Source organism: Equus asinus, chromosome 5 (assembly GCF_041296235.1).
Source record: "Equus asinus isolate D_3611 breed Donkey chromosome 5, EquAss-T2T_v2, whole genome shotgun sequence".
NCBI lineage: Eukaryota > Metazoa > Chordata > Mammalia > Perissodactyla > Equidae > Equus > Equus asinus.
In genome coordinates this window covers 63,708,405-63,736,234 of record NC_091794.1, presented here as the reverse complement: position 1 = coordinate 63,736,234, position 27,830 = coordinate 63,708,405, and the positions used below count along the sequence as shown (strand labels likewise).

Here is a 27,830-nt window from a genome sequence, read left to right as displayed (position 1 = left end):
AGTTCTCGAAACAATGCCAAGTGTTGTGGGACTAGGACCTGAAAAGTTCGGCTAGCATGAAAAAGAGCCAGAGTGAGTCTCACACAGGATGCTGGGTGGATTAGGGTAATAAACTGGTGAAAGTGATCAGAACGCATCTTAGGAGGGAAAACAGGCATGGTCTAGTCACAGCAGTAAGGCACAGTCGAGGGGTGTGGCCAACTGGAAGCAGTGAGAATTGGCCTGGGCCATCAGTAGACCTAACACAGCCCTAGAGTGTCTTACGGCAGCAGGCACTGTGGATTCCCTTCTTTTTTTCTGGTGCATCTGAGCCCCTGTCCTGTCATTACTGACTCCACTGTTATTTATGGCAGTCACAGCAAGGAATAGAATTCTACCCCCGGCTACAGAAGTAACTTCCCTTCCCCGGATCCAAACAATATGGCCTTAGACACATGATCTGCACCAGTCAACTGGGCGCCCTGCCCAGGACTCTGAGTCTGCAGGCAGTGTCTCAGAGCAGCAGGCACATTTTAGACCCCTTGTGACCGCTGCCTCCGATGTCCCTGAGGCCTGCAGCACTCCAGCAATGTTGCCCCTTCCATGTGCCTTTCCTGGGCTTCTGGCTGGCCAATTTCCCTTCGTGCCTCCTTGTTTTCTGAGCCTGATGAGCCTGATTATCCAGCCTTTCTGTCAATTCAGTAAGATAGCTGATATCCTTCTAATAAATTCATTTTCAGCTAAAATTAACTGGGTTAGGTTCTGTAGTTTGCACCCTGCAGGACTGAAATATGCAGTGGCCAAGGCTGTAGAGAAGGTAGCACCGAGCAGACCTGGCAGCGAGTGCCATGCTTGTAGCAGCAGGAAACACTGGTTTGGAAGAATTCCTCCCAGGTGGAACAGAAGTCCAGGTAAGGCAGAAAGTACTACGTGATCTGAAATCCATTTTCTTGCCTTATTTTTATGTATCCTGTGGGATTATATTTCCCAGTCTCCTTGCAGTTAGGTATGGTATATGACCGAGTTCAGTAAAAAGAACGTGAGTTGAGGGATGTGTGTCTCTTTTGGACAGACCTGGTCCATTACAACCTTCCATGTCTGCCTCTCCATTTCCTTTTCCCTTTCTGGTTTGCTTTAGGTTTTGATTCTAGGGTGTTTTGGAAACCACACATTGAAGATTGCAGAGCCTACAACCTCCTGGGTTCTCTGAATGCCTGTATGAAGGAGGGTCATCCCATTGACCTGCCCATCAGTCCCGTACTGATACCTAATCAAGAATAAATTTCTACTGTGCTTGCGCTATTCTACTTTGGATATATTTGTTACAGCATAGCCTAAAAATACCATGTATGGGAAAAATCCAGTTAATCAAGGAAAGATGCCAATTCAGAGCAAGGCCAGCAGCAAGGCTGACAATGTTGAGTCCTTGAATTGACGGTCTACAGCTTCAGAATTTTTCCCAATTAGGACAAGGACAGACGGCAACTGGGATAGAATCTCTAAGGGTAGATTATGCAGCTACAGCTACACAGGTTGAAAGGATACAGGCAAAAGCTCATTAGAGATTTGATAATCCTGACTAGAATCATAGAATTTATTAGAGATCAATAAATTCTAAATTTTTGTTTCTTTTTCATGCATTGAAGTATCTCCATGCTAGAGATAATGAAGAGATAAATTATAATTTTGGTTCTGCTTTTTTTCCCTTTAACCTAATTTTCCCTTCTCAAACAGATCCAAGTGGTGCATCTTACTCTCCCTCCTGGGGTTTCTTTTTCCATCCTCTTTATTTTAACTCATTCTCAATCTCCTCCTTTCTTACTTCTTCTCAAATAGGTGGTTTCTCAGGGGGCTCAGTCAGACTTGGGTAATCATGTCAGGTCTTAGAGACACACAGTGCTTTGAGCATGTACCTAATAAATGTTGAATGAAGAAATTATTCTTGTTTTCTCTTTTTAATGAGACAACATTGTACTAACGTCGGCTCTCCATGTTCAAGTTGAAAGATAACTTAGAGATCATCTAGTCCAACAGCTACACACACACACACACATGCACACACACACAATATAGAGTCCCCTTGCACAGCATCTCTGATGTCGCCCATCCAGTCTGTGCGTGCACATTTCTGGTGATGAGAAGCTCTCTGCTTTATGAGAAAGCTTATACCATTGAATGACAGCTCTAAAGTTTAAAAAGTTGTTTTTATTTTAAATTTAAAAATTTCTCCGCAAACTTCCACTGATTGCTCAGCACTGGAGTTCCTTGGTGAGCACATATCGCAATAGAAATCCTCTTGCTTGAGGGTCAGAAGAATCTGGTTTCTAGCTCCACCTCTGCAGCTGACCAGCTAGCTGATCTTAAGTAAGTTGTTTCTCCTTTCCTGAATGAAATTTCATCAACAATGAAATGAGAGGTAGGAAAAAGATTTTATTTAAGATCATTGATAAAAATAATGCTTACAACAGGAACCTATTACACACCACTAGAGACTTCCCTCCAGGCCAGCTCTGCTTCATTAGTTAACACTATTTTGGTAAAGCTATTTAACCAGGCAAAAATGTGCCAATTGCTATTACTGTTCCATCCACAGTTCTTTATTTTCCCCACAGAGATATCAGAAAAAAATCTTCAGAATCATACTGAAGTCCAGATACAATGCCTGTATTTATATTTCCAGTAATCCCAACAAAAGTTAAATATGGGTAAATTTGGGGCCAGCTCAGCGGCTGAGTGGTTAAGTTTGCACACTCCTCTTCAGCGGCCTGGGGTTCACTGGTGTGGAACCTGGGTGTGGACCTATGCACCATTCATCAAGCCATGCGGAGGTGGTGTCCCACGTAGGGGAACTAGAATGACCTACAACTAGATAAACAACTATGTACTGGGGCTTTGGGGAGAAAAACAAAGAGGGATATTGCCAACAGATGTTAGCTCAGGGCCAATCTGCTAAGAAAAAAACAAATATGGATAAATTTGTAGGACTTGGCTCTAGGCACTGAAGCTTGATACTCTTCTAACTATCCTCAAATCATTGGGCTGAGTCTATGTTTGACCAGTTCTTAAAATTGAAAGATATTTAATAAATAACAGATAGTCAAAGGACATGTCAGCACCATGCCAACACCATCACATCAACACAATGATCTGCCCGGTACAGTTCCATCAGTTCCAGTGCACCCAAAACGAAACCCCTAGGTTAAGAGATGTTTCTTTCCAGCCACTGTGGTGCTCAGGGGTCAGAGATAAAGCACCAAAACAGCATCCTGGAGAAGCATTTGCTGAGATCATTGCAGAGGTTGCAATCAAAATGGGTTTTCCATCAAGATGGGTCTTATCAAAGGAGTCAGGCGCTGTGTCCTGTAATGTGTCAAGTGCAGAAGCCCAGATGAGATGATGTCAAAGATCCAAGTAAGAAGAGAACTAGGAGCACAGGATAAATTAGGCAAGACGGAAATGGCCTGAATTCATCCCAATGCCTGGGTGTGTGTAGGTGTTTTACATGTTCCGGCTTGAGCTCACTTATGGGAGGGAACCAAATTCATTTAGAGGGACCAGGATTTAAGACTAGTTAAGACGAGAAAAGTAGGGTAACCAGACACTTCTCTTTGGAGGATATCTCTAATCTTTCAGCTATCTGGATATCTTTCTTGGAAAGTCCCAAAGCTCTTTTCAGTTTTCTGAAACAGTTCAGAACACTCCACAGTTTCTAGTAATATTTAATATAAATCTTAAATCAGTGAGTTCATATCTACTTAGGTCCAACATGTACTATAAAGTAGGAAGGTCCCTTGTGAGCACAATTGGGAGAGGGAGGGAACACTAACAGTAAAACATGATAACTGAAGACAAAAATCACATGATAGAAAGTTCCATGCAGAAGTATCAACCCAGGGTGACTCTCTGGGAACCTGGAGAATTGCCCTTGGGCACTCAGATGTCATCTGAGTCCTGCCCATAATGCCTGAAACACACTAAAGCAAGCCTAGAGTCCATTTGACAACAATCAGGCCCCTGCCTCACTGAAATAATCCCAGAGAGCCCCATTTCCCTCTAAGAAGCTACCCTTTGGGACCTTCCTGAATCACATTCCACTTTCAGATTCTCCCCTACTGAAACTGGTCCTGTTGAGACTGTAGCTGGAAGAGCTGCTTCTGGCTGGAAGCTGTGATGGAGACTCATGCAACAGAAAGGGATGTGTGAGTACCTTGGAAAGAGTTATTTCCAAAATCAACTTATCTCTTGGTGCCAAAAAAGGTTGAAATCAGCAGTAAGAACTGCACCTGTTAATCGGCTCCCTCTATGTTCAGCCACTCTGCAAATCATCCTAAACTAGGGTGTTTTTCACTAACTAAATATGCCCCTAAATCTTTTGTAGCCAAAGGTTATAAAGCCTTTTCAAGGGTGGGTGGACCACGAAAAAGAGATCCATGAGCATATTTTGAGTTTGGCAAGAAAAGCAAAATGTCACTCAACTAAATTTAAGATTGTTCACACACATCTGCTACCACCAGAATGTTATTAAAAAAAAAGAAAGAAAGAAAGAAAAAGAAATAGACTGTGAATAGCTCACAGTCTAAACAGCTCTGGACAGTTTCTTTTTGTTGAAATGATTTATGTTATTTTAACAATGATTGAAAGGCTGTCCAGAAGCCAAAATGTGTTTGTGGTTTGTCACATAGCAACAAAGTTTGGCTAAATAAATACATAGACAACCGTATCTGAATTACAAAATGTATATGTTAGATAGCTGTTGTTATAAATACATCACTAAAATGTGCACAAAAAAGCAAGAAATAGAAAATGTGACACTTCTAACAATATCATAAATGAATCACACCCTTGAGAGACACAGGTTGTGAGAGAATAAATTTCTAAATCAGGTACATTTCCCCCCATTTCAGAACATAAAGTAGATGTTCCTTATGACATGAGCCTCAAACCTCTAAATTAGAATGTTGTCTAATCAACCAGAATGATTTATCCAAAGTCCACCACCAGCAGGGATGGATACAGTTTATCATAAAAGAATAATCAAAGGTTTAAAATCACAGAAGTGCACTCAACAATGTGTGAAAGCCAATACTTATCCATTTGCGAAAATCAAAGCAGAATTATCAAATTTGGGGAAACGAAACTAAAAGAACTAGAATCATGAATCTGTCTTTCTTTTCAAAAACTGAGTTCTCTTAGATATTGACATCAATTAAAGAAATCATCAATGAATCTATTAAGCAAAGCTGGCAGAAATGCATAACAAGATCTCTTTAATATAAAATTGCCACATCCTCGAAAATTCTGCCCTCCATACACTGCCAAAATATGTGCCATTTATCCAAAAATCAAATGCCAAATTACTAAGAATTAAGAAGCAACAGCAAATTCACTTGGAAATTATCTATAACAGAAAGAATTAGTTATATTTGAATTAGGGATTTAGCTAAGTAAATTACATTCACTACTGGTTTTTACATATGAGAACTACTGAGAGAAATAAATTCCACATCACAATAATATTAAATGATAGTTGTATTAGACTTTAAAACAAATGGTTAAGCATAAATAAATGTTCCAAACCTCACTTAACTGGCCTGAGAAAAGATAATTATTTGTTAAATTACTTTTTTATGATACTATGTTCTCTTAGACACATTTGAATAGTTAATCAAAATTTCTATTGGGGTCATTCTTGGTAGCAATTTCAAGTATCGTTTCTTCATTGGCTGTGTGATGTCATAATATCAAAGAACTACACCTTTGGCAGTTTTAAGGAGGCTGTTAAAAGATGTTTCTGAATAAACCATTTTTTAAATTTCTGGTTTGAATCATTAAATTGGACTACTTTGAAACTAATTAAATATTTTCAATGATGCCTAAAAGTACCTCTTCGGTGGCCCATATATCATCATTTTATAAAAGGACCTGTCCTTTCCATTTACTACAGGCTCTTACTGTACATATTTTATGCCAGTCAATTTAAAATTTCATAAGTCATCAAATATTCCCTGTGTGTCCCAACATTAGAAAGCCCAGACGTTTGCTCTTTCGGTAACTGAAAGCATGATCTGCAAGCAAAGTTTAAAACCGTCCTCACAAATCAGAAACTACTTTTCAAAGAAAGCTTTGTGTTTATGAAGGGCAACAAACTGTACATTTGGAACTATTTCAATGTGTCTATAAAAATTCTATTTTCAAAGCAATTGTTTTGTCCAGCTGCAATGAAATTAATTTGTGGTGAATGAGAACAAAAACTTAGATTCTCAGAATTCAAAGCATCAAAAATTCACATGCCAACTGATGCAATGAGAAAGCAATTTTTCAAGTTAATATATTAACACTTTCTAATATAATAATTTTGAATGGCTAATCCTGAATTTGAAATGTAACAAAGGCCATCACTTTTTATCGTTTAAATTTAGCCTGGCTTGATTAGGCTTTGGAGTTTCCTCTTTCCATACGTAAAAGTATGATACACCTAAGACAGATAATAGACGTTTGGAAAACTCACAGTATCTGATTGCTTGCCCTGGTCATAGTCCCACGTCGTCGCACGCTGCCCGGACCTCTCCATGGTGCTGAAGAGTTTCCCTTGCCCATTTGAAAGGAACGAGTTGTTTATTTGAGCTGGCTTTGAAAGAAATCCATAAACGACCGTCTCCGTTAGCAAATAAAGTTATTTGAAGAATTTCTGTAACACATACTACACAGGAGACGCTTTGCCCGTCAGTTACCAAGCACAATGCTCAGGCAGCTCAAAGAAGATTTTGGAGCAGAAATCTTCAAGTATTGACAAAAAAGAGGGAGAGCTCTTTGGAAGATGAAATTTGCTGATTTTGTCAGTGTTCTTCAAATTGAAAAAACACACCTAGAATACAAGGCTACTCAGAGAACAGAGGATCCCAGAAAAGTTCTTGATCTTAATGCAGAAAACAAGCTCCCATTAGTCCAAAGCAGCCAATTAACTTCATTCCATAATTGCATCTACTTTTTGACAAAAAATTACAAAATGAAATAAAGCTGAGAATTCCACAAGGCACTGCACACATCACATAAACAGCTATGCCTCACTCAAGCCCCCGTGTCCGACTGCTGAAGATCATCACACAGAAATCAGGCTCTTGTAGCTTTCACAGATTATCTCTTTCTGAGGCTGAAACATATAAAGAGCCACATGACACCCAATGATGTCATCTCTAAAGCAGGTCACAGTTGCTGCTGTATGTAGATGAAGTCCTTCCAGTGAAGTGCTTGGCACAGTGATTTTCTTGAAAATCGACTTGCATTAAGTAGCGTGGTCTTCAATCAAGGTAGTTAACCCTATCAGTACAGTGCCATGGATAGAAAATCAATTTATTGCTCATATGTGAAGCAGAATCTCTGTTTAAGTAAAGATCAGCTTGTGTTGCTGCTTCAGGAAATGAATAATTGTAATTAACTCATGGTGAATATAATGAAGAAGGAGCGTCCCTCACAGAGCTCTTATGGTAACCAGAGGAACTGCAGAGACATAGAATCGACTTCTAAAACATCTCTCAGAATTTTTAGCAAGTTAAAAAAAATTTATTCTTTTAAAAATAAATCTATGAAGATTGCAAAATAAAAATTAAGGCAACTGTCTTCAACTCCTAATAACATTTTATTTAATGGAATTTAAAAAATGTTTTGTAGACATAAAAATACCTTACATCATCTCTGAAAGAATTTGAGCTTGTTTTCAAATGTTTTTAGGAAACTTTATTTAATCATTATTTTTAGATGCTTTTCAGCTCTGAATAAAGCAACAATTAAAATTTTAACTATACTATAACTAATCTCTACATGTAACTGGTAATAGACAGTATACTTAGATATTATTTTAAAGAATGTGTAAAACTGAGAAATGCCCATTTCCATTCTGTGTAACATATTTCTTTTCTTCTCCTAGACTATGTAGTCACACATCATAATTTAGGATTTCAGTCGTAGTTGACATTCCTGTTGGCTAACAGTTAAATCATCTAACCCCTTTCATGTGAACTTAATAACCCTCACAGGAAAACTGAAGAATAACTTGAAGCTAATCTAATCAGTGCTTTTGGAATGCATCCCCTTTTAACAGAAACCAAAATAGATCAAACAACAGAGCACTTCCTTGAAGACCACAGCACTCTGCCATATTTTTGAGAATGAACCATAAATCTGAGGAAGGGGAAACAGAACTTTCTACGCAACCAACGCCAGGGAGCACATTCTATGAAAACAACAGTGATTGTTTGGTATCAGATCAGGAAAAATTGGCTCCAGTACCTCCTCAAGGCATATCTATGCAATGTTAAAATATCAAAATGAAAATTGGAAAAAATATTGATCACCTGGATGTTCTGGTCATGTCAGTTTCCTAAGTAAAGTTGGGTTTTTTTTTTTTTTTTTGCAATTTCTATAACTTAGTGTCTTCCACACTTTGATGAGGAGGAGGACGACCTGGGACATTTTTTTAAATATGGAATCCCAGGCCTCTTCCCAGACATTCTGATGCCATAGACCTGCTTAAAAGTTTCCAAAATAGTTCTTATCTGGAAAACACTGCAATTAATATATTACAATGTATACCATCATATAAGATTAAAATAAGTAAAAATTATTTATGATATGATAAAAGGCCAAACTGTTGCTAAATGAAGCATCTAATGTTGGGGCTCCCTTCTTCCCGTCTCCTCAAGTTCCCGTGAGGAAGCACTCTCCTAAACACTCCAGCCTCTGACTTCTATCCTTCAATCCTCTCCATGAAGGGGGAGGACTTACCCTAATTGGAGAATTAGACAAAGGAACTGCGCAGCCCAGGGTCATTCTCCCTCCATTCTTCCATGGGACCTGGCTCCCTGCACAAGGTCTGTGGGTCAGGCCAGCAGTTTCTAGTGCTTCCTGTGATTGGTAGGTTTTCTTAAATCCAACGTTTAGTAGAAGGAAGCCCAAAGGTGCCACAAATTAGAGTTACACCCTCGAATCCAGCTTTGACAGGAAGTAAAGTTGAGATTTTTGCTATCTCTCTGCCTAAATCTCTTGCCTTTCAAAGTAAGTTCCTAAATCAAGATGAGAAAACGAATGATTTATTGACTTCCTCTAAAACTCTGTCTTCCAACACTGTTATGTTGTTGATTAGAATTGGGCTTTTATTTAAATCCTACTAGCCTATTAACGTGACAAGTTTTATATGTGAACTAATAATAAAATTTGCATTTACACAACACAGCTCTAAGATAGAGGCCTATAAAAAGATGTCATGTGTAAAAATTTCATTGGAAGTTTCCAAAATGCATTGTTCAACTCATTAATTTTATTATTGAGACACTTAGAGAGAAACTCCAGCTCTTGGAGTTCTTTTTCAACTACTAGTAACTCTTGAATAGTGTTTCCCAAAGTGTCCCACGGATCAACAGTCCAATAGGGTGTGACTCTTATTGGTTTTCATGGCCAAAGAAGTTTGGAAAACAGTGACCACCCCTCCAGCAAATTCAAAATGTATATTAGCTTAGCAAGGTTCTAAGAAGTCCCGAAATAAATAAACTGGCTTATGTCACCCTTCCCCCCATTAACATCTATCAATATCCTGAGACTGACGTTCCATGTACCACATTCTGGGAAATTCTGCTCTAGATATTTCAGCAGTCATATTTTTGTTAATAATAATGCCTAAACCTTCTATACAATTAATCAATGAAATGTTATTGAGTATCTCCTATAAGTTATCAGTGCATCTGTTACAAGAACTGCCAACCATGACTGGAGAATTACGTAAATTCTGCAAGGGCAGAGGTTGTGTGTGTTTGGGTGATCATTGTATCTCCAGTGCTTGGCAAAGGCTCAGCAGACAGTAGGCACTCAGATATTTGTGGAATGGGTGAACAAATGATGTAGGCCTAGGCCAAGGATATGAACCACTACCCCCATCCCAAATATGTCTTATGTACAAAAGGAAAGTCCTAAAGAGCCTTAGGCCAATCAGCTTTCCAGCAAAAAAGGAATACAATAGTAGACCTCACTCCAGTTCCACCACCTCCAATTTCTCCTTGAATTGTAAGGCATCTTCTGTACTCATCCAGTAAGTGAAGCGCTGACTGGTAATAACGAAACTGGATTTTGTAACAGAGGGTGCACTCTGGATCTAAGCTAGGATTTCACACTTTATCTCACCTAAGCTATAGAATAAGGATGGATCTCTGTGCGGACAACTGCTGAGACTGGATTTCAGGTAAACTGCAAAGAGAAGAGCTTCTTTCTCAACTCTCTTTATCAACAGGGTTTTGCATCTATGCTCATAGGTCAACAGCTTTGAGACTTCTCAGGAAGATTCGTTATATTACTATGGATGAATGACTCAGTGATCAAACAACAAGTTGTCAATATTGCATATTATTTAAAGATGTAAAAAGGAGAGTGTTTGTGGTATCTTTATGATAATATTTTTATACAAAAATATATTCATTCAAACTGTCATATATGATTATATATTATATAATATAATTTCCTAAACTTTGGAAAAGAAAGCATTTGTTCTCTCAGACCCTGGTTTGGAGAAAAGAGAAATATATCTACTTCTATGTAAATATCAAGAAGTCTTCTCTTTTCACCTATGATTACTACATTCTCTGACCCAAAATTTGAGAGAAATAGACTAAGAAAGAACTGGTGCTATTTAGTGTCTGAGAGGCTGGATGCACGATGGAGTTTGGGTGCTGAAACACTAGAACTCCCGTGACCTAGACGTATGCCAGTAGATGGGTGTCACACTGTAACTCGTCCCTGACCTGGAACATCTAGGTTATTTAGTTATTAAGTAGCACAAGGCTTACATTCTCTATAATTTCACAGCTCTCAAGACTGCATCAGAAGGGCTCCCAAGAAACCCTCTCTTAGAGCCTGAGTTCCCTCCAAAAACAAGTGCCGCTTCACGAGAAGACTTCCTGCCCTCACTCCCTGGACACTTCCCGATGTATTTAAAGCCTGGAGGTTGTAAATCTCACAAAGGGCAGTAACACTTGAGGGTGATGGAGCAGGTGAGGGGAGGCGCACATGCCGTGTTTGCAGGCAGGAGAAGTGCTGGCTTTGGGTGGGAATGTGGGAAGGTTTGGTGAGTCACCTGGCAGCTTGTTGCTGACTATCCAGCTACTCTTGCTAAAAGTCAGGACCACTGAAGCAGCCCCATAAATGTGAGGGCTCCAAGACCTTCTCCTCAGAACAACTGAGGTAAGGGGGTCTTTAGCTGGCCAGACCACTCCTCTCAAACCTGCTCAGAACTGGAACTCTTCCTGACCAGGACTGAAGCCAAGCCCAGTGGTGGGTTGTGCAGCTGCTGGCCTGGCGCTCTCTGCAGGGACCTGCCTGAGAGGTGAGGCGGGGCAGCCCTGTTCTCCCCACTGCGCTGCTCCTGCCATTTCCTCTTCCTCAGGTCTGGAAGGGAGGAGAATGATCTAGGCTTGCTTTGACTACCTATGTTGGTTTGGTCCCTCAGAAGAGGCTGACTCATTGAGAAGCAAAATGACTTGCACCTGGTTTTACCCTTGGACATTGAAAATTAGTCACTAAAAGGAGCAACTAAAATAAATGCTGGATTTATTACTTTTGTAATGTACAGCTCCAATCTCAGCATATACATATATTCTGAATATAGATATATATTTGTGATATATATATATTCTAGGACACAGTTTGATTCTCATGGATTCATTTGGTGAACCAGAAACAGACACTGTGCCCCACAAGGGGAATCAAGTTAGAAATTCCAGCTCTGTTCTTCACAAGTTTTCCACAGCATTTTGAAAGCATGGAGAGTTTTCAAGAGCAGATTCAGAATCCACTAACATTTACCGAGAGGCTTCGGGCCCAGGCCCCGTGCTGCATTTTACACATGTGCTGCCATTTACTCCTCCCAGAGACACCGCTGCATCTCTGAGGGGGGTTCCGATCTGCAGAAGAAGGATGGCTTCAAGCATTGTCTTAGACTCACAATTTGTCAGGTCCTCTCACCGGGGCAGGGCCTCATTCTAGGAGTCACACTGCCCCCTCCAGGCCAACCACAAGAAAACGGGAACCAATGGGAGAAAGTGGGCATGGAAAGCAAGGAAGATCCAGGCAGATGGAATCAATTCACACCAAATGGAATTGAAAATGTCTCCAAACAGCGAACAGTCCCAAAGACTTCTGGGTTTATCTGCAGGGGCGTGCTAACGATCTGTGAAGGGCTATCAATCTAGTCATCTAGAACATACCATTCTCTAGCGTCTTTCTACGATATCCTATTAGACAAATTATAAATTTCTTGGAGCTGGGAAGTACAGGAATAAGTATTTGGTCATATGAAATTGATTAATAGAAAATACACAAAGCATTTTCCACTGTTTTCCTCCGTGCAATAACTAGTATTTTTATGGTTAAAAAAAAAAGTTACTCTTTTTTCTCACTTTGATACCCACAAGCTCCATTTGCCAGTAACACTTGCTATTCAAAATTGCTATTTCTAAAACAAATTTTTCTGTTACCACATGATCCATTGTGGTGTAAGGGCACTTATTATGCAAATTGCTCGCATAACTTAATATTATTTTCCCTCCTGTTGCTCTTTAATTTGGCACCGAGCAGCTGAGGTTTGAGGTTTTAATCAAAGAGCACTGAATGAGGCAATTTATAAAATCAAATGAGGGTTCTTTTTTTCAATTATTTCATTCACTGTTTATACACACCAAATTGTGAAGTAGTCTTAGAAATGCATTAACTGATTGTCTCTCCCACCGCTTGACCGTGTCTAAACGCAGCCTTATTTTCAAGTGGCGCAGTCTAATAGAATAGCAAAGCATGTGGGCTCCAGCCCAGTGTGTAACCCAGGGCAAGTTAGTTATCTCTTTAAGTCTCATTTTCATCATTTGTAAAATGGAGATTGTACCAGTCCCTCCTTCACGTGGTCATTGAGAGGATTAAATGAGACGTTGCCCGGAAAGCACTAGCAAAGGCCTCGCGCACGTGCAGTGCTCCGCACTCATGGAGATGACAGATCTGAGAGTCATACTGAAACATTGTGGTCATTACACATTTTAGAGCAGAAATATTGTGAGAACTATATTAACCGTTATGCTTAGCCAAAACCGTCAGAGCAGAAACGTGCAGAAGCATCATTCTCAGCTCAGCACAGACTCACTCAGATCAGGCTGCGGGCTTCCCAGGGGGCACGTGCCTGGGGCAAGCAGCTAGTGTGGGCAGTAGTTTCAGTTATTGGAGACGTGGGGAGGACAGCAGGGGAGCATTGGCAAGGCCCACGGGTCAGGCAAGGGCAAACTGGCCTCCGCTGAGGCTGCGTTAGAGGTTAGTATAGGAAGGCGGGGACTTGGGACGAGACAGGCAGCTGATGAGAGTCGAGAAGACAGACAATGGTCTAGGCAGCAGCAGCCATAGATGGAGCCCAGAGAGAGAGGGCTGAGGTTCAGCAAGCTGGAGGGTTCTAGAAGGAGTCGGGGCCCAGACAATCAGGGAGACACCTCTCCCAGGGAGAGCATTTGACTTGGACCAAAGGCTTTCAACCCTGAGGCTCCAAATGGACTCACTGCTTGTTAGAGGAAGTCATCTCTATGACAGGCTTGGCCAGGTGGGCCGGGGTCATCACATCCCCTCTGTAAACTTGAAGTCTACTCATCAGAGAGAGGCAAACCAAGTCTTCCTGTCCGGGGCCTCCTGAGAGCGGGTGTCAACCCCTCGGGCCTGGCAGGTGGTCACGGCAGAGCAGTCGCTGTCCTTCATCAGGCGGCGACCAGCAACAAGATATGAGAACGACTCTCCATGAAGGAGGTCGCAGCAGAGCGATGCTGGGGGAGAGAAAACCACCCCAGCCAATCACACCAGCTCCAAACTAAGCATACGGGTTTAAAACATTATGACCTGAATATTTTATCTGCCTGACAAACTAGAGACTTAGGAATGTCCCGACATCTTATAAATTTCATGTTTTAGTTTGTACATTCTTGTCACACCACAGGCATCATCAATATCAAAGCTGTTATAATCAATAACCGTGTCGGTATTCTGGGCAGATTCTGCTTCTTTCTGAGGCTAATTCCAATGTTTCTGAAAATCAGATTTGATTCTCACTGTTTACAGGCAGCCAGGAGCGAGGCCGACGTCCCCCGTGGGACAGAGCCGTCCTGGCCCCAGGAGCACAGAGCTGAGGCAGGAGCGGGTCGACCCGACACGCCTGCCGGGAACCACTGCTGCGGCGACCTGAGGGGGAAACCTCCTCGACCGAGAAGCCAAAGGGGGCCTGGGGCCAGGCCAAGTCACACACGGTCGACTGTTAGCAAAGCTGCGCAGAGAGACAAAGAAACGTGACGACCCACGAGGGGGCAAGAAAGTGCTTATGCACAAAACACGCGAAGCGCTGGAATCCAAGTCGTGTGCCCGCGTAGACATAAAGCAAAGACAGATTCTTTCAGAATTTCAGTAAAGACACAAGGTTAACTAAACCACTAAAATCATTACACCTCGCTGGCCTCGGTGTCGGAATGCGGGCTGTGAGAAGGTACAAAGGCGGTCAATCCGCACCTTCACCTCCTGGCAGAATGGCTTCTCATATGCAGCCACCATCATTCCAATCAAATCTTCGACGTCACTTAATTTCCACTTTTCTATTGGCATTCACAGTGAAGGCATCCTAAACACTCAATTTTCACATTATTTTTCACTTACAAATCACGAGTTCAATACAAACTTTACTAAACGCAAGACATTTTCCAATGTGGTTCATCAGCGCCCTCTAGTGAGAGAGTCCAGTTAAGATAATTCATTCGCCCAAAAAATTCTTTAAAAAGCACAGATTCACAAAGCATTCAATTTCTACTGTCAGCTAAAATAGATCTTCTGCCATGGTTATTTGCTCAGCTATAAACTCAACTTACTGCTTTCTCTTTGGATTCCATAACTAGATAAAACTGTTTATTAAAGAATATGCAACACAATAATCTGAAGACGTGCAAACAACCCCAGTGCCCACCGGTTGCTGAAAGGATAAAGAAGATGTGGTACATACATACAATGGAATACTACTCAGCCAGAAAAATACAAAATCCTGCCATTTGTGACAACATGGATGGACCTTGAGGGTATTAAGCTAAGCGAAATAAGTCAGAGAAAGACAGACAGCAAGCATATGATTTCACTCATATGTGGAAGATAAAGAAATACACGGATAAGGAGAACAGCGGTGGTTACCAGAGTGGCAAGGGGTGGGGGAGGGCCAGAGGGATAAAGGGGCACATATAGATGGTGATGGATAAAAACGAGACTGTTGGGGGTGAGCACGATGCGGTCTATACAGAAACTGATATATAATGACTACACCTGAAATTTGCACAGTTACAAGCCAATACGACCTCAACAAAATATTAATTTAAAAAAACCTTCAAAGTAACCTTTGCTTGATCTCAATGTGAATAGGTTATTTTGGCTGTTTGGCTTGCAACGTTTTACAGCTGAATAAACATGACTGCCAAGCGGTCAAGGAAGACTTTTTGAAAGCAATGCACTTGCATAGCTGCCCCCTCCTCCTGACCGCTTTCAGCACCCCAGGGATGTCATAAATGACCGCAAGGACTCAAGCCACAAAACTCCGCACTACAGTTGCCTGATCATTTATGGCCTGCCACATTTGGCATATTTTTAAGTAAATAAACAAACACTTTGATCGAATTCCTTCATTCCTTAGACCGCAGAGTTCTTAAATGGTGGCCCCCAGGACAATCGTGGTCTGTAAGCGTGGTCTATTTACATTTTAAATTTTCTTACTGGTTGCCCACCATTCAAAAACCTGGACGTCTGGCATCTCCTGAGGAAAGAAAATGACCTTAGGCAACGTCTGTCCTGCATCCCCACATGGCAACATACTTCCAGGAGCCATTTGGCTGCCCTTGGGGTGAGGCCGTGCCCTTTAGTCAGCCAGTCTCAACTCATCAGCCACCTGGGTTACTTACCTGGCCCCTGTAGGCATCTGGGCTGCAACCCCTGTGCTGTGACCCCTTTTAATTCTTCCTGTGAACGTTCTCTTTATAATTCTCATAACCCAGCTATTCCGCTATCATATTAGCACCACAAAACGCTACCAGAGGCCCATGCTAACAGGAACATGCTGTTACAAAGAAAAGTAAAAATATTCTCAGTAGTAGAGGAATGCCAACACACAAATGAGTAGTTTAGGTTGATCTCAAACGCAGTCAGTTCCCTCAGGCATGATACAGGTCACTTTGTGTTTATGAATCGTGTCGTTACTTTCAGACGACAAAACCCTCCCCAGATTCACATAAAGCAAATAAGCAACTTAGCCCTCCGCCCACAGACCACCTGCTCGCACCCCACATCTCTCCCGGAGCCAAAGCCCCGCGCCCGGGCGTGGGCCCCGGCGGCCCGCGGAAAGGAAGCGCGGCACTCACGGGCGTGCTGCCGTCCGAGAAGGTGTGCATGCTGGCGGAGCTGCTCAGCTTGTCCGAGGACACGGAGGGCGGCGACGGGCTCCTCTTCTCCGGGGGCTCCTGCCGCTGCAGGCGCTCGCGCCACGCGCGCTGAATGCTGCAACAGAAAGCCAGCACACTGACCCTCCCGCCGCCCGCCACCGCCACCGCCACCGCCACTGCCCGCCGGCGCGGGACGGCGCAGGGCCCGCGGACCCGCCGGGGGCAGGGAGCCCGCAGGGGGGGACGCGGGGCCCGCGGGAGGTCGGAGGACCTGACCGTCTGCCTCACTGGTGACTGTCACAGACTCAGCTGAGCTGAAGCAGCCTACAGAGTCAACTTAGGCAGAAAAGGGCACCGAAAGGAAACTAGTTTGCGCATGGAAATGTACTTCATCTATGGGACGCAGCATCTTCCCGTCGCCCGGCCTCTCTCCAGGAGGGAACAGCACACAGGCTGCCCTCTCCCTGCGGCCAGGCGGCGCGCCACGCAGCCCTGGGGGAGGCGACGCAGGCCGGGCCGGGGGACAGGGCTCGGCCCCGTGCATCCCACGCACTGGGAAGGAAGCAGGGAAGGTGCGATAAACAAGCAGGGACAGGGGCCGGGCAGACCAAACGTCAGGAAGTTACAGCAGCCCTGACGAGGGGCGCCTGAGATGCACCCAGGAGGCTTTTCGCCGCCTGGGCTTCGTATGCAAACAGTCACCCCCTGCTTCGGATAATAGAGCCTCGTCTTTGTGAGAGCGAAGTCACTTTTTCTCACTTGGCCTGGCTCCCGATCTTTCAGACTGACACCTAGGTTTTCACGGTGCTCCGTGAACACAACCTGTGCTCCCCTGGAGGTCGGCCAACCGTCAGGACTCCGCCTGTTAAACAGTTTAAAACAGCCGCACTAACTCCATCTCCACCTCCTCTAGACTCCGGGAAGCATCTGGTCCTCATCATTCCTCCACATACAACCAACGTCGTTAAAGTTGTTTCTGTATAAACAACCTGATTTATTTTCATTTGGCTAGAATGGTTCGAAGATCATCGATTCTCAACAGTCAGAGGATATAAAGCGCACAAAAATTCGACCACATTATTGAATTTGTACGTGTTCCCTCATATACTAGGGCTCTGTGAATTATAACGCTCAAGGAAAAGTCCAGAAGCTGCACTGGAACAGCACCTCCTTAGCAGAGGCCGATTTCCCTGGAGCTATGAGACAAGCTTCAGGAGCCCTTCCAAGACCCTGCAAAGGGTTCTTCACCGTTTGTAAAAAATTGCAAAAGTAGATATTTTTCAGGCTTTTTTTTAGAGGCCCTCCAAATTATTCCTACACTCCAGGCCTTTTTAAAGTAGGATCTGACCCTACCTTGGGTTATGTGTGGTCACTGTTTTATATGCAATGCCTGGTCAAAATGCATCTTTATTTATTTTTCTTTGGTTTAAAGATTTTAACAGACTCTCAAAGAAGTGCCTGTAAAATTACACACCTGAGTTTGAGGGCGCTGTCGCTTCTCTCAGGACCCATTTTATTAAGGAAGTATCAAACTTTTAGAAGCTGTTAGCCATTTCCACATCACCTAAAGCGTGTCTCCCAGTACCTTGCTGACAGGTGCTGCCGCTGTAGGGCGGAGGACCCAGTCTGCAAACCTGCCCATCAAGGGCTGAAAAACGTGTGGCATTTTAAAGGTGATTTAAAAAATAGAAAATACTGAAGACCCATGGAATACCCACAAGTTTATAAGACGTCGAGGTATTCCTCTCTCTCTGTCTCTCTCTTTAATTGCCTTAATTGTTCAAAAAATATAGGAAGAAAACGCAGTGGCTGTTTGGGATATTACATTTTAGCTTGTTGAACACCAGGGGGCGGTGTGACACTTTTAAAGAACCACACCACAATGGGGAAAACCGAGCTGAGGTCTGCAAGGGCCCCCTCCCCCTCCTAGTTCCACGGGCTCTGGAAGGTGACGTGCCAGTTTTCCTTAAATCAGAGATTCAGAAGGCAACATGCTTTTCTTCCAAGTGGATGGATATTCTTTTCTTTTTTAATTGACAAGAGAATGTGATACTATTAAATATCTTTAAGATGTATGTTAAATTCACCTATAAGCCCACTCACTTCCTTAATAAACAAGCTATTTTAATTTTTTAATATTTACCTTACTATCGTTGTCCACATAGATGGAAACAATTTTACTTAGTTGAAAGCATATTACACTATTATTTTATTCTTTTTTGAAACAGTATATAAATATTTCCCATGTGTTACTTGTTCATAATTACAGCTTTAACACCTGCATGACAGGCTGCACAAGCATCAGGGGTTAAAAACGAGAGCCCAGACGTGACTGGCAGATGAGACTATTACCCTAACCTGCTACATAGCTCTTATTAACAATGGAGCCTGTTATTATCACTCTCTGTATCAGAGAAGTGTCGACATCACACACTATTCACTGCTCTTTGACCGCACTGACCGGACCTTCACAGAGTAAACTACTCCAACACTAGCTCTCAGAACACTATCTCCAAATGCTGTTCTACTCTAAGAGGAAATTAAAACAAAATGTAGAAGCACCTCCCCCCAGGTCTTGGGAAATCATCGTGTCAGCCTTCTTGCCCCAGCTTTATTGCGGTTCCTGCTCACGAGTCTCTGCGGCTGCAGAGGGAACCCTGAACACAGCTACCTTGACATTTTTACTTCTGAAACTATGTAATGCTGTCAATATTACTCTTTAAAGGCTGGTTTCAATGAGAGAGCACATTTTGCGTGTTCCTATATTTTGAATTATAAACAAAGTGTAGAATTTTATTTGAAAATAGATGACAAACATTTTTCAATAATTTTTTCTGCCAGGTCAATTCCTGTTTATCTTCTCTCACCTCAGGGATGGCCCGGTGGCCTGCCTCTGCCCTTTCTCTGTGTATCCCTGTCTGTTTTACAGTGCAGGTGGCTCCCTCTGCACTTGGAACCACTTGGAGACTCACAGTCTGTGTGGTCCTGCTTGTCACTGGACATCCTTCCATGGAGACTGGAAGAGAGAGCTCTGTGAGAGCTGGGTGCTGAGAGAAGGTTGAAGGGAGTCCTGGTGCTGGAGCCTTGAAGGATGGATGGGGTTTAGATTGGTAGGGCGGAAGAGGAAAGGCACTGAAGAGAGGGTACCAGGCGGGAAGAGGATCCCAGACATCACCCGGGGCCAAGCTGTGGGCAGACTGAGCTGAACCGCTCCTTGTGAGGGGGACCCCATATGGGCACCGTTGATTGTTGCCAGACCTTTCAACTTTTCGAGAACCATCAGAAATCCGGATTTTTATGTGAAAATTACTAATTCTTAAATGCAACTAAATAATTTTTAAAATTTCAAAACACATTGTTACCCAAGTAGGCTGAAATTGATGATGGGAAAAAGAGGACGCCATCAAGAGGACACAAGCCTGAGTGCCCTGGGAGACAAGGGCTAATTACATATGGCTCTTTTTGTGTGTATTCTCTCACTCAGTTCTCGCCACAAGCGGGCTTGAGGAAGGCACTGTGATTATCATAGCGGTAGATTTTCCCTGCCCAACAGTAATTTTTCCTTTTTGTTCCAGCATCCATTTCCCTTTAAGGACCCCCAGCCCTCAATGCATGAGCTTCAGCTGGGGCAGACCTATCCCTCCGCTATGGAGCAGCTCGAGGGCCAGGCTGGCCAACCAGGGGGCAGTGACGGCTCCGGGATGCACACGGGGCTCACGCCAGGCGGATGAGAGACTCCTGGAGACTTTCCCCTGGAGAGTTACCGCTGGTAGAAGGGAGGCCTACGGCTGCCTGTGGCCACTTTGCCACAACGTTGGGAGAGCCCCTGCAAGAATGAAGCAATAACGTGGAGGGCGGAGCTGACAGAACCAGGAGGACAGAGATGTCTAATGACTTTGCTCGACCACCGGGGTCTAGCTGTGCTAGAGGCACGTTAGCCCCTGCGTTTGTCTGTTAGGTGTTCCAATGTAATCTCTTTTTATTTTTATTTATTTATTTTATTGATGTCATAAACAATAAAACCTATGTCGAAGAAATTTCAGTTGTACATTATTATCAGTCACCATATAAATGTGCCCCTTTACCTCTTATGCTCACCCCACCAACCCCTTCCCCTCTGGTAACCACTAATCTGTTTTCTTTGTCCATGTGTTTGTTTATCTTCCACATGAGTGAAATCATAGAGTGTTAGTCTTTCTCTGTCTGGCTTATTTCACTTAACATAACACCCTCAAGTTCCATCCATGTTGTTGCAAATGGGACGGTTTTGTCCTTTTTTATGGCTGAGTAGTATTCCATTGTGTGTGTGTGTGTGTGTGTGTGTGTGTGTGTGTGTGTGTGTATGTATATACTACATCTTCTTTATCCATTAATCATTCAACGGGCATTTGGATTACTTCCACTTCTTGGCTATTGTGAATAGTGCTGCAGTGAACACAGGGATACATAAGTCTCTTTGAATTGTTGATTTCAAGTTCTTTGGATAGATACCCAGTAGTGGGATGGCTGGATCATATGGTAGTTCTATTTTTAATTTTTTGAGGAATCTCCATACTGTTTTCCATAGTGGCTGCACCAGTTTGCATTCCCACCAGCAGTGTATGAGGGTTCCCTTCTCTCTACAACTTCTCCAACATTTGTTGTTTTTCGTCTTGATGATTATAGCCATTTTAATAGGCGTAAGGTGATATCTCATTATAGTTTTGATTTGCATTTCCCTGATGATTAGTAATGTTGAACAACTTTTCATGTGCCTATTGGTCATCTGTATATCTTCTTTGGAAAAACGTCTGTTCATATCCTCTGCCCATTTTTTGATCAGGTTGTTTGTTTTTTTGTTGTTGATTGTATGAGTTCTTTATATATTTTGGAGATTAACCCCTTGTCAGATATATGATTTGCAAGTATTTTCTCCCAGTTGGTGGGTTGTCTTTTCATTTTGTTCATGGTTTCCTTTGCTTGCAGAAGCTCTTTAATCTGATGAAGTCCCATTTGTTTATTTTTTCTTTTGTTTCCCCTGCCTGAGTAGATACAGTATTCAAAAAGATCCTTCTAAGCCCAATGTCAAAGAGTGTATTGCCTATATTTTCTTCTAGGTGTTTTGTGGTTTCACATCTTATCTTCAAGTCTTTAATCCACTTTGAGTTAATTTTTGTGCACAGTGAAAGATAATGGTCTACTTTCATTCTTTTGCATGTGGCTGTCCAGTTTTCCCAACACCATTTATTGAGGAGACTTTCCTTTCTCCATGGTGTGTTCTTAGCTCTTTGTCAAAGATTAGCTGTCCATATACGTGCAATTTTATTTCTCGGCTTTCAATTCTGTTCGATTGATTTGTGTGCCTGTTTTTGTACCAGTACCATGCTGTTTTGATTACTGTAGCTTTGTAGTATATTTTGAAGTCAGGAATTGTGATGCCTCCAGCTTTGTTCTTTTTTCTCAGGATTGCTTTAGCTATTCAGGGTCTTTTGTTGCCCTAAATGGATTTTAGGATTCTTTGTTCTATTTCCGTGAAGAATGCCATTGGGATTATGATTGGGGTTGCGTTGAATCTCTAGATTGCTTTGGGTACTATGGACATTTTAACTATGTTTATTCTTCCAATCCGTGTGCATGGAATATTCTTCCATTTTTTTATGTCATCATCAATTTCTTTCGATAATGTCTTATAGTTTTCATTGTATAGGGCTTTCATCTCCTTGGTTAAATTTATTCCTAGATATTTTATTCTTTGTTGCAATTGCAAATGGGATTGTATTCTTGAGTTCTCTTTTTGTTAGTTCATTATTAGAGTACAGAAATGCAACTGATTTTTGTAAATTGGTGTTTTACCCTGCAACTTTGCTCTAGTTATTAATTATTTCTAGTAGTTTTCTGATGGAGTCTTTATGGTTTTCTATGTATAAACTCATGTCATCTGCAAACAGTGAGAGTTTCACTTCTTCATTGCCTGTTTGGATTCTTTTTTTCTTTTTCTTGCCTAATTGCTTTGGCCAAAACCTCCAGTACTGTGTTGAATAAGAGTGGTAAGAATGGGCACTCTTGTCTTCTTCCTGTTCTCAGAAGGATGGCTTTCAGTTTTCCCCCATTGAGTACCATGTTGGCTGTGGGTTTGTCATATATGGCCTTTACTACATTGAGGTACTTTCCTTCTATACCCATTTATTGAGAGTTTGTATCATAAATGGATGTTGGATCTTGTCAAATGCTGTCTCAGTGTCTATTGAGATGATCATGTGCTTTTTATTCCACATTTTGTTAATGTGGTGTGAGACATACATTGATTGATTGATTGGTGGATGTTGAACCACCCCTGTGTCCCTGATATAAATCACACTTGATCATGGTATATGATCCTTTTAATGTATTGCTGCATTCAGTTTACCAATATTTTGTTGAGGACTTTTGCATCCATGTTCATCAGCAATACTGGCCTGTAGTTTTCCTTCTTTGTGTTGTCCCTGTCTGGCTTTGGGATCAGGGTGATGTTGGCCTCATAAAATGTGTTAGGAAGTATTCCATCTCCTTCAATTTTTTGGAATAGTTTGAGGAGGCTAGGTACTAAATCTTCTTTGAATGTTTGGTAGAATTCTCCAGAGAAGCCATCTGGTCCTGGACTTTTATTTTTGGGGAGGTTTTTGACTACTGTTTCAATCGCTTTACTCGTAATTGGTCTGCACAGATTCTCTATTTCTCCTTGGTTCTGTTTTGGGAGGTTGTATGCGTCTAAGTATTTATCCATTTCTTCTAGATTGTCTGATTTGTTGGCATATAATTTTTCATAGTGTTCTCTTATAATCCTTTGTATTTCTGTGGTATATGTTGTAATTTCTCCTCTTTCATTTCTAATTTTATTTATTTGAGGCTTCTCTCTTCTTTTCTTAGTGAGTCTGGCTAAGGGTTTGTCAATTTTGCTTATCTTCTCAAATAATCAGCTCTTAGTTTCATTGATCCTTTCTACTGTTGGTTTCTATTTCATTTATTTCTGTTTTGATTCTTATTATTTCTCTCCTTCTGCTGAGTTTGGGCTTTGTTTGTTCTTCATTTTCTAGTTCTGTTAGGTGTCGTTTAAGATTGCTTATTTGAGATTTTTCTTTTTTGTTAAGGTGTACCTGTATTGCTATGAATTTCCCTCTTAGGACCACTTTTGTTGCATCCCATAAGAGTTGGTACAGTGGTATTTTCATTTGTCTTCAGATATTCTTTGATTTATCCTTTAATATCTATATTGATCCATTGGTTGTTCAGTAGCATCTTGTTTAGTCTCCACATGTTTGTCACTTTCCCAGCTTTTTCTTGTAGTTGATTTCTAGTTTCATAGCATTATGGTTGGAAAAGATGCTTGATATGATTTCAATCTTCATAAATTTATTGAGGCTTGCCTTGTTTCCCAACATGTGGTCTATCTTTGAGAATGTCCCATGTGCACTTGAGAAGAATGTGTATTCTGCTGATTTTTGATGGAGTGTTCTCTATATATCTATTAAATCCATCTAGTCTAGTTTTTCCATTTAGTTTCACTATTTCTTTGTTGACTTCCTGTCTGGTTGATCCACTGATGACAATGGGTGTTAAGGTCCCCTACTGTTATTATGTTGCTAGTAATGTCTCCTTTTAGGTCAGTTAATAGTTGCTTTACGTACTTTGGTGCTCCTATGTTAGATCCATATATTTCTATAAGTGTTATGTCCTCTTGGTGGAATGTCCCTTTTATCACTATATACCACCCCTCTTTGTCTCTCATTGTCTTTTTTATCTTGAAGGTGACTTTGTCTGATATAAGTATTGCAATACGTGATTTCTTTTGTCTGCCATTAGCTTGGAGTATTGTCTTCCATCCCTTCACTCTAAGCCTGTGTTTGTCTTTAGAGCTGAGATGTGTTTCCTGAAGGCAGAAAAATTGTTGGGTCTTGCTTTTTAATCCATCTGGTCACACCGTGTCTTTTGATTGAGGAATTCAATGCATTTACATTAGAGTGATTATTGATATATGAGGGCTTAATGCTGCCATTTTATTGCTTGTTTCCAGTTGTTTTTATTTCCCTTGTTTCTTGTCCTGTGTATTTCAGACTACCAATTCAGTTTGGTGGCTGTCTATGATGGTTTTCTCAGTTTTCTCTTTATTTGTCACTTCTATCCCTGTTCTGATTTTTTGTTCAGTGGTTACCATGAGGTTTGTATAAAAGATGTCATGGATGAGATAGTCCATTCTCTGATAGCCTCTTATTCCCTTAGTCTGAGCAGTTTTCATCCCTTACCTCTTCCCCTTCTAAGTCATTGTTGTCACAACTTATTCCATTATGTGTTGTGAATTTGTAATTAAAATGAAGTGATTATATTTATTTTTAACGTTTTCCTTCCCTTTATCTTTAGAGTTATAATTAAGTGTTTGCTAATCTGTTCTGATAGAGAGTTGCAATTTTCTGATTTCTGTCTGCCTATTTATCTCCTTGCTCAAGGCTTTGTAAATACGTTCTCCTTTTTTTTCAGGTATGAGGGCCTTCTTGATCAAATCTCATGGTGGGGTTCTTGTGGCAAGGAACTTCCTCAGTTTTTGTTTATCTCGGAAAGTTTTTATTTCTACATTGTATCTGAAGGATAGTTTTGCTGGATACAGTATTCTTGGCTGAAAATTTTTGTCTTCAGAATTTTGAATATATCATTCCACTGTCTCTTAGCCTATAAAGTTTCTGCTGAGAAATCCACTGAAAGCCTGAGAGGGGTTCCTTTGTAGGTTATTTTCTTCTGTCTTGCTGCCCTTAATATTTTTTCTTTGTCATTGACTTTTACCAGCTTTACTAATATATGCCTTGGAGAAGGTCTTTTTACATTGATGTAATTAGGAGTTCTATTGGCTTCATTTACATGTACTTCAAGCTCCTTCTCAGGTTTGGGAAGTTTTCACCTATTATTTCTTCAAACAAGCTCTCTGCTCCTTTCTCTCTCTCTTCTTCCTCTGGAATAGTACAGTCCTTATGTTGCATTTCCTAATTGAGTCAGACATTTCTTGGAGAATTTCTCCATTTCTTTTTAGTCTTAGTTCTCTCTCCTCCTCCATCTGAAGCCTTTCTGTATTCCTGTCCTCTAGATTGCTAATTCTATCCTCCATAATATCAGCTCTGTTATTTAAGGACTCCAGATTTTTCTTTATCTCATCCATTGTGTTTTTCATCTCCAACATTTCTGCCCAGTTTGTAACTTCTGACCTCAGCTCCCTACTTTCAGTGTGGGTACTTCCTAAGCACCATGGACTTATGCTCTCCTCGATCTTTCTGAAGGTTTCTTCACCAACACCTATGACCACCTTGTCTGTCAAGAACCCCCAAGTGCCTCACAGATGGGAATTTTGGCAATTTGGACATTGGCCAAGACCTGTCAGTGTCCCAAAGTGGGGGATCTCACTCAGCACCTAGATTCAGGCTGATTGGAAGCCAGACCCTCAGGCAGCAGCTTTTAAAGAGTGCACATAAATACTGTCTTGTGGGACCACAAGCATAAGCCCTGCTGTCCACCATAGTCAGCTGATCTGGAGATGTCCCTTGGGTGGCAGTTGCAAAAATCGGGGCTCCAGGCAAGCGTATAAGCACCTTCCTAGAAGAGAGCAGTGAACTGGAGTGAGGCAGAGGGAGGACACAAAGACTGCGTCCACCGGCCTCCTCCCCTGACACCCCCTGCATGGCCCCCACAAGTGGGCCAAACCTGAAGCCTGCCCCTCAGGTCAAAGCTCCTGGACCAGCAAGTTGGCCTCTTTCTCAGAAAGACTGGGGCGTGGACAGTCTGCCATCTGTGCAGTGCCTTGGGGTTGCAGTCCACCTAGAAAAGTCTCTCTGTTACAGTCTCAAGGGACCCAGGAACACCAGCCCCTTGGCCTCCAGAGCCATGTCCCCTGGGTGGCAGCTGTACAAATGAGGGCACCAGCTGTGTGGACGCTCCCCTCCAGGAGGTACCGGTGCACTGGAGCACAGCAGTGGGAGAGTGCAGTGGGGGAGAGTGCAAAGAAGTCACCTGCCAGTTGGAGCGAGGAAGTGGGCAGTTCAAAGATGTCACCTGCTGAAAAAAGGGAAGAAGAAAGAGGAAGAAAAAAAAGAAAAGGAAGAAAAAGAAAGATGGTGCCCACTGGCTTTAGCAAGGCAGGAGAGCAGGTAGACGGCACCCACCAGCCTCTGTGCCAGGAGAGCACCCCAGCAGGCCTGGTCCTGCGCCCGAAGCTTTGCGGTCAGGCTGGAGTCTCCTTCCCTGAGGTCTGGTGCTGGGGCGGTGTCAGCGCAGGCCCTCCAAGAGCCGGGCGTCAGGGGCCACAGCCCCACCCCAGGGTGAGGACACAGCCTCATCAGTTTTCAAAGCTGGGTGTTTAGGGGGCTCATCTCTCAGGTGCCAGTCCTAAAAGTTGGGGTGCCAATGTGAGACCGAAACCCTCAGGGAGTGTTCCCTCTGACCATGGGTCCCCACACGGGGAGGAGGTTGCTCTCAGCCTTTCCTGCCCACTTCCACGTGGTTCCCCTCTAGTTTGTCCACTTGAAGGGGTCGCTCTGCCAGTTTTTAGGCTTTATTCAGAGGAAATTGTTCCATATGTAGCTATAGATTCAGTGTGTCTGTGGGAGGAGGTGAGTTCAGGATCTTCCTACGTCAGTCTTGAACCGAAACCCCCAGAAACTAAGTGTGTCTAGAGTGATATAGAGTCTTGCTCCATTTTGCTTGTCGTTAGTGCAGCCTTGGGCAGAACACTAAACTTACTGGCCTATGTTTTGCTTATCTGCAAAATGGGAATAACAATGACTGCTTTGTAATTCTTGCAAAGAGTCAAGGATGAGCTATCTAAGTCACTTAGCCCCAAACTTGACAAACAGATGTCCTAGATAGTCAAAATCACAATGAGATATCACCTCATGCCTGTCAGAATGGCTATCATCAAAAAGACAAAAAATAAGCCTTGGCGGGGACGTGGAGAAAAAGGAACCCTTGTGCACTGTTGGTAGGAATGTAAAATTGGTGCAGCCACTGTGAAAGACAGTATGGAAATTCCTCAGAAAATTAAAAATATAACTACCACATGATCCACAATCCTACTTTTGAGAATATATTCAAAGAAAACGAAAATACTAATTCAAAAGGCCATATGCACCTCTGTATTCATTGTAGCATTATTCACAATAGCCAAGACTCAGAAGCAACCTAAGTGTCCATCAATGGATAAATGAATAAAGAAGATGTGGTGTATATATATATGTATACAGAATGGAATACTACTCAGCCACAAAAAAGAATGAAATGTTCCATTTGCGACAACGTGGATGAACCTAGAGGGTATTATGCTCAGTGAAATAAGTCAGACAGAGAAAGAGAAATACTGTATGACTTTACTTATATGTGGAATCTAAAAAACAAAAC

The 27,830-nt window shown here is 42.2% G+C and overlaps 1 protein-coding gene across 1 annotated transcript in view; it reads right to left on the bottom strand.

Annotated features, from left to right (window-relative positions):
* Window positions 1-2,165: 2,165 nt before the first annotated feature.
* IQCJ (IQ motif containing J) overlaps window positions 2,166-27,830 on the bottom strand; it is a 199,118-nt gene continuing 173,453 nt past the window's right edge. Inside the window, exons 4-5 of the mRNA XM_044770961.2 lie at window positions 16,422-16,557; window positions 2,166-2,362 (exon numbers count right to left, since the gene is read on the bottom strand). Coding sequence (XP_044626896.2) covers window positions 2,330-2,362; window positions 16,422-16,557 — 169 coding nt within the window. The 3' untranslated portion in view covers window positions 2,166-2,329. The remainder of the gene's footprint in view (window positions 2,363-16,421; window positions 16,558-27,830) is intronic.